The sequence below is a fragment of the Ailuropoda melanoleuca genome, chromosome 16, assembly GCF_002007445.2.
Source record: "Ailuropoda melanoleuca isolate Jingjing chromosome 16, ASM200744v2, whole genome shotgun sequence".
NCBI lineage: Eukaryota > Metazoa > Chordata > Mammalia > Carnivora > Ursidae > Ailuropoda > Ailuropoda melanoleuca.
The window spans coordinates 33,283,717-33,291,376 of record NC_048233.1 but is presented as its reverse complement, the minus strand read 5'-3'; the positions used below and the strand labels follow the sequence as shown (position 1 = coordinate 33,291,376).

Sequence of the window (7,660 nt, the reverse complement as noted above, 5' to 3'; positions counted from 1 at the left end):
GAGTTTCACCTGCTGTCTGCCAGAAGGCAGCTTTTCTGATGGGGAGTCGGAGAGGAGGTGGGGAGAAAATGGAAATCCTTGAATGCCAAGCTATGGAGTCTGAGAGCCTTAGCAAAGTAGTGGATCAGAGTGGTAGCCTAATGTTGTCAGTATTTTATTTTTAATCTGGTTGTAGATTACCGAATAGATTGGGGAAGGGGGGGGCGGCTGGAGCTTCCAAGACCAGTTAGATGGTTGTTGCTAGAGTCTAGTATGAGATGAGGGCATCTGGTATGTTGAGGTAATGAGACTTGGGAGAAAGGTGTTCCTGTCTTAGTCAACAGACAGCATTCAGGGAATATGTTAACTTGTTATTTAAAAAAAAAAGAAAAGGGCTTATGACTTTTTGTGTTTTTTTTAAAGCAGCTACTGTAGAGTACTGGGGGGCCGAAAGAGCGCATTTGGAATTAAAACCACGGTTAAATTCTTGGCTTTGTCATCTTCTAATTATATAATACAGAGGAAGTCACCTAACCTCTTGAGCCTCGGTTTCGTTTCCTCTAAATTAAGGGCGACAATACCTTCTTGGTAGAGATTTGCGTACAGAAAATCAGTATTTTAAGGCACCTAGCAATGGCACTCAATATTGATTCCCGCCTTCCCCCAGGTTATCCCTCGGGTTGAGTCTGAGGAACCAAGGACCGCCGAGGCCGGGAAAGCGGTCCTACCTGAAGACCGCGGCCGGGCACTCCTCCCGAGCTGGGCTGATCTCCGAACGCCGGCCCCACCTGGGAGTACACTTCCCGCGGGATGACTGAACATCCCCCGCCACAGGGGCTTGGGAGCCGAGGGCTCCCCTCGCCACCCCGGGATGCGGTGGGGAAGCACGGAGAACCGGGCGGAAAGGCGACGGCGGCGGCGCCCGGGTTGCACGGGCCACCCCCACGCCACCCGCCAGCGAACTCGCCGCGGGTGCTGGGCCGCGCTGGACGCGTTTGAAGTCTCCGGCGCCGCCGCTGGTTGGCCGGAGCGGGTCACGTGCGCCCAGGCAGGAGTTTCCCCGACAGCTGGAGGCTGCGTGGGATCCGGCGGCGGCTCCCGAGCTCAGCGGTGCGGCCTTCCCCGCCCCCTCTTCCCTCCTCCCCCGCCCGCTTCCGCCCGGCTTATTATCCTCCTTATTGACAAACAGAGCGGCCGCGGCGGCGACTCTCGGCGTGCGTTTGTAGCCAAGCCATGGGAGACAAGAAGAGCCCCACCAGGTAACAGCGCCCGGGCCCCCGGGCCCGGACTGTGCAGGCAGCGGGGCCCTCACGCCGGGCTTCGGGCGNGGGGGCGGGGGGCGGGGGCGGCCGCGGGGCCCGGGCGCCGGGCGCGGCCTGCTGATGACCCCGCGCCGCGTCGTGTCCGGGTTGTGTCCTGCAGGCCGAAGCGGCAGCCGAAGCCGTCCTCGGATGAGGGTTACTGGGACTGTAGCGTCTGCACCTTCCGGAACAGCGCCGAGGCCTTCAAGTGCATGATGTGCGATGTGCGGAAGGGCACCTCCACCCGGTGAGTCCTGGGCCTGCCCCGCGCGCCGTCGGCCGCCCGGGTCGCGGCGCAGAGGACGCCCCTGCGGCTGCCGCCCCCTCCCGTGACACTCGCAGACCCGGCGGGAGGAGGCGAGTCTGAGGTGGTGGCCGCGATAGGAATTGGGTCAGATTGATCGCGACCCAAGCGATGGTTTGCGGTGAAGGGTAATTGAAGAGGCCGTAACGTTATTTGCTGCCAAGAGAGAATAAATTATTTAAGGGAGGCATTAGCTACTGCGATTTAATTCGTATTGCTGAGTGTAATGCCCCCCCCCATTCGGGGTATAATAATGTTGGCTGCATTGTTGTGTTAGTGCGTAGGAATCAAAGAAAAACCGTGAAATCCTCTGTAGAAGCAAAAGATGTAATTTAATTTCGTTCCTCAAAAAAGTATCTGACTAGAGAATACACAATGGGTTAAACTTCCTTTTTTTATATGTAGACGTTTAGAAGGGTCAGATCAAGGTTTTGGTTAGTATTTTTATTCTTATTCTCTAAGATTTTATAAATAGTTGGAAGTGAGCCCAGTCACGGACACATTTTTACTGAAAGTATCTGAATATTTTTAGTTTGATTAAATGGCAATCTATTAGACTATACAAATGAGATGAAATGATCTCTGCTTGTTTTCAGTCTTTATTTTATTGTAGGCTTACAGTATAATAGCTCAGTCTTTTGAAAAAACCACTTAAGTGAATTAAGTGGATAAAGAAAATCATTTTGGATATTCAAAGTCTGACATTCTTGATCTGCCAGCACTTGGTTATGGAGTTCCCTTCACCTTTATAGGAAAGTAGTCTTTGAATTTATTAAAATCATGTGATTTATAGCTTAATAAATTTAGCTATCATGTATTTTGATATTAGAAAGTGTTAGAAACTATGCTATCACAAGAGTATACTCATACTGATGTGATATACTGTTGCTTTAAAAAAGGCCTACTCGAAATTGACATTGGATTTATATATTCACTAGAAGTTAGATTTCTAAAAGTGAGATGTACAGATTCTTAAACATCATTTACAACAATTTATTAAATTTTTAAAATGTAGAGACAAATGGTTGGCAATAACTTAAGTTTTAAGATTTGCTTAGTGAAGCTAGCTGCTTTTGACATACCTGTCTTTTTGTGGATCATAATATGCTTTTTGTATATTAGTTTTCATTTACATTGGATAAAATGTATTAAGCATTTTTCATGGTACCCTTTAAGAAGCAAATTTTAAAACATCTTCTAAATTTAAGAGAATAGACCATTCTAAAAAGAAAAAAAGCACCTATTTGCTAAAGTGAACGTGGCAACTATTTTTGGACCCGTGATTTAAGTGTTTTGAAAAGTAGAGTATATCTTTATGTAAGGTTGGATTCGGTTTAGAATATATTTGTCTATCTATGTTAGTACTTTGTACTTCTTAAAACACTCAAGCAATTTTCAGAAAATGGTTTTTGGAGGCAGGAACTTTAAAGTGGAGACAACTATTATAACCTTAATTTCTGGTACGATGTTGTTGCTTTTTGTTGTTCCCTCTCTATTTTCTTGTAGCCATTAGAAAAAATACTGAAACTAGAAGAGCCTATATGTTTATTTGCAGGGACAGCAAGGAAGGGGGGAAGCTGTTGTCCTACTCCACAGCCAGTCTTGGGGTTAGAGGAACCCTAAGAAATAGAGTAGGTGGTGGCAGCTCAGAAGAGAAGAAACAGGCTGAATACCTGGCACCTGGAAGAAGAAGGAATATAGTGCGCAGGGGAGTTGGCCCAGGACAGAGAAGTGGGCCTAGTTTAAAAGAGGCTTGAGGCCCACATGGGGGCCCCTGATATTTTTTACCAGTACATCTGAGCTCTTGTAGATCCAATTTTTAGTGGTGGAAACATTACTTGAGGAGGACTCAGAGAAGCATTGTCATTTGGATTGAAACTGAAGAGGCTCTGGGCAACTCACCAGAAGTCTAAGGGACACTCTGTTCCTAAAAGTAAGTGTTCTACACTACGACCCTCTCAGCTTCTTCCTTCCTCTCTCTGAATTGTCTCTTCTCTTTTGATTTTGGCCCTAAGTTAAACCTAAGAGCTCTAATTTCTGTGTTATCTGTTATTTTCCTGCCACTGTTTTTGCAGTTCAGAGTGGAATCCATGTTTGGATAGAATAATGGAGCACGGCATTGTTAAAAGGGCAGATATTGACTGCACCACAAAATATTTCCTTCTCTGGTAATGTTAGAAAAACAGGATTGCAGAACACTAGTGAGAAGCAAAAGTTTCAGGAGCTGGAAGAAATAATTTTGTACAACTGACATGTTAATTAACAGTTAGGTTAATTTCATGGGTAAGGTTGGCGATTATCAAAGCAGGGACTGGATAGCCGCAGAGCAGAAGATACAGTTTGCTAATGACTTGTTTGCATGACTGACCTACGGGACTTGAATTGCTTGGGTCAAACTGACCTTTGAACTGATTCTGTCTGGAAGTTGCCAAATGTGAGGCCAAGTCTCAGCCATCCCAGACATTTGAAGAGTCTTTTCTTTTTAAACCTCCAGAGAAGATGGAGCCCGTAGTCTTCCTCCAGAGTCTTTACTAACAATCTTGTCTTGAAGGAATATCGAGTTCAGATCCTTTATATTTCAACAGAAGACCCTTTTTTTTTTGGCTGTATTCTTGGTAGGTCACGATTTTCTGCAGAATATATGCAATGAAATGAGGTCATATTCATAGTAGTACTTTAAAATGAAACATGATTTGAAGTAGCTTCAATTCGTAAATTGATCAGTTATATTCTTTAAATTTATGCCATTTCTATGATTGAATTTCAGTTTTGTGCTTGCTGGCCTTAATTAGTTTAAATTTAATTACTCTCTTTTTTTATCCAGAATCTAAATAACTAGATAGTTCAAGTACCTGAAGTTTTCTACATTGTGCTCTTGTGAGAGAAGCAATGATAAATGTCAGACTGACAGGAAACATTTAAAAAAGAAAAAGCTACGGTGACAAATTACTATCAAAGGTACTATACAGTCTCCTTAATCTTTATATCTCAAGTTTTTATAAGACAATGAGTGTCTCAAATATAAACCTCAGAAACTTCAGGAAATTAAGAACTGTTCTGAATCACGAGAAAATTTAGTGTAGTGTGTATAAGGGGTAGTACAATCAATGTATGATGATTGAGTTAAAATAGTATCTTATTGCCACTTCATATAGGAATGGAAATTACTGCTTGACTCAGATGGCAGATATTTAAAAATGGGAATGATGAAGCTATTTGTTTTAATTTTGAAATGTGATCTAAATGAGGACATATAAAACACCTAATCTGTAGCAGACTTTCAGGTGCAATTTAAAGTATAGCAAGAAATGTTAAATTTTCTCAGGATAAGTTGTAGTAGTTCCCTTAGGTTTTTTAGAGATGTTGTTCTAGAGATCAGTGAAAAAGATTTCACATGGAAGAAAGAGTACTAGTTGTACTTGGTGTCTGGCGACCGACCTGTGTTCTTAACTGTTTCAGCTACTTCAGTGTTCTGCAGTGTTTATTGAACATGTTGTTTTTTTTTTTGTTTTTTTTTTTTTTTTTTTAAAGTTTTTTTTTTTTTTTTTTTTTTTTTTTTTTTTAAAGATTTTATTTATTTATTTGACAGAGATAGAGACAGCCAGCGAGAGAGGGAACACAAGCAGGGGGAGTGGGAGAGGAAGAAGCAGGCTCACAGCAGAGGAGCCTGATGTGGGGCTCGATCCCATAACGCCGGGATCACGCCCTGAGCCGAAGGCAGACGCTTAACCGCTGTGCCACCCAGGCGCCCCTGAACATGTTGTTTTATACAAGGGTTGAGCTAGGTATTGGACATACAATGGTGAGCAAATAGATGTTTCTTTGTTTCCTTTCAAAAATTTTATGATTTTGTTGTCAAATCAGAAGCACTTTGCATTGTATCAAATTCTATACATGAAGTAGTATTGGTAAATCTTTTACGTATACATCAAAGAGGTTGAAATTTTCTCATTTAAAAAAAGTAGTGTTGGGGGGTATCTGGGTGGCTCAGTCGGCTGGGCGTTTGCCTTTGGTTCTGATCAGGATCCCAGGGTCCTGGGATTGAGTCCTTTATTGGGCTCCCTGCTGAGCAGGAAGCCTGCTTCTCCCTCTCCCCCTCCCCCTGCTTGTGCTCACTTGCTGTCTCTGTCATATAAATAAATAAAATCTTTAAAAAAATACATTAAAAATTTTTTTAAAAATAGTGTTTATAATTGAACACAGTAATATGGTCAGGCTCTGACTGTTGGTTAAAAGATAAATTATTTCAGCTTCTATAAAATGGAAGTAAATTGTTTAAGATTTCCATTTTGAAGAATTCAAAAAAAACCCCAATTATCTGATAAAAATCTTTTCAGTATTACTGTTATCATATTTGCTTTCCATCTTCTAATTTGAGGTTTGTCACAGATTCTCCTACTCTTGATGTAGGAATGGGAGAAAAAATTGAGGGCCATCTAAGTCAGCTTGTTTTTCAGAAATGCAGAGTTCCCCAGCTTCCCTTACCTGTCTGAGGAGCCTTTCCAGCTACCACTCAGCTGTTGTTGTTCAGAGACTCCTTATTCTAGGAGGTTGGTTGGTTGGTTTTCCTCTTTATATCTTGGGTTAGAGTAGTCACAAGAATTCATTGTTTACAGAGATATTCCTAAAGTGATTAGTGGTTGGATTAGTGATTTTCAAAGTGTGATCTGAAGAACCCTGGGGGTCCCTGAGACCCTTTTAGGGAGTCTGTAAGGTCTAAACTATTTTCATAATCATATTAAGATGTTATTTGCTTTTTTTGCTGTATTGACACTGCAGTGGTGATGCAAAGGCAAGGGTGGGTAAAGCTGCTGGCCCCTTAGCATGAATCAAAGCAGTGGTACCAAATCGCTATCTATATTCATCATAATCTTCACTACTATGTGTGAAGTAAAAATAACACCAGTTTCACTTAAGAATGTATTCCCTTGATGAAACAGTAAAAGTTACTAATTTTAGGAAGTCTCGTGTCTTTTTTAATATTGTCTGATGAACTGGGAAGTACAAGTAAAGCACTTCTGCTGCATACCAGAATACGGTGGTTGGTTCAAGGGAAAGCATTTGTGTAGTTGTTTGAGCTGCAAGCAGAACTAGCTGCTTTTTTCATAGAACATCATTTTTATTTGAAAGACCGCCTGGCAAACTATGGCTATTCAGACTTGGATACGTAGCACATATTTTCTTGAAAATGAACTCAGTGAGTCTGTCACGTCAAGGAAAACAATTGGTAGTATTTGTTGCCAATGATAAAAATTGAGCTTTCAAGTGAAAACTAGATTTTTGAAAATGTGTAACCACTATAGTTCCTAGTACTTTAAAGATGAAATCAGGTGGTGATATCAATGAACGTAATTTCTGATATTTTATCGTGAAATTTGTTGATATTTGGAAGATCTGCATAACTCAGTGAACCAGTATTTTCTAATAACCAATGTATGATGTTACAAAACCATGTGTAGATAATCCATTTAAAGTACAAAATAAGCCAATAGATTTTAAGGGACTACTGTGAAAGCTTTGTTGATGTGGTTTCAGCTTTCACATTGCAACTTACTTTTGAGAAAACACTTGTGTGTTTTCAGATAATTATGGATATAATTATGGATATAATTATCTGAAAAGACTATTAAAATATTCTTCCCTATTCAACTACATACTTGTAGGAGTCCAGATTTTCTTCATATTCTTGAACTGAACCAACATATTGCAACAACTTGAATGCAGAAGTAGATACAACAGTCTAGATGTCTTCTGTTAAGCCAGATATTAGAAGTTTGCAAAAGTATGCATGTGCTACTCTTTACACAGAATTACTTTTGTTTTGGAAAATATAGGGTTTTTTAAAATAAAAATATTTATATTAAAATGTGCTCTTTATTTTTTTAATGAACTAATATGTATTTAAATTTTAGCTATTTTTATTTCTAATACAGTAATTTATGTTTTGCTAGATAAGACTTACGTAAACAAAAGCTCTTTTAACTTTGAGAGTGTACAGAGGGCCTGAGACCAAAAAGTTTATGAACTGATGATGTAGGGTTTTACTAGCTTGGGTTTCTACATCCAACAGATTTAC

At 40.9% G+C, this 7,660-nt stretch overlaps 1 protein-coding gene across 11 annotated transcripts in view; it reads left to right on the top strand.

Annotated features, from left to right (window-relative positions):
* Positions 1-1,001: 1,001 nt before the first annotated feature.
* Positions 1,002-7,660, top strand: part of YAF2 (YY1 associated factor 2) — a 74,460-nt gene continuing 67,801 nt past the window's right edge. For 5 of the 11 annotated variants that reach the window (XR_004621175.1, XR_004621173.1, XR_004621174.1 and 2 more), the window contains exons 1-4: positions 1,002-1,238; positions 1,402-1,527; positions 3,140-3,517; positions 4,409-4,542. Coding sequence is in view for 4 of the 11 variants with exons in the window: in XM_034644910.1 (XP_034500801.1) it covers positions 1,213-1,238; positions 1,402-1,527 (152 nt within the window). In the remaining 7 variants the exon portion in view is untranslated. The remainder of the gene's footprint in view (positions 1,239-1,401; positions 1,528-3,139; positions 3,518-4,408; positions 4,543-7,660) is intronic. The other 6 variants (XR_004621176.1, XR_004621178.1, XM_034644912.1 and 3 more) reach the window with 5 other exon arrangements.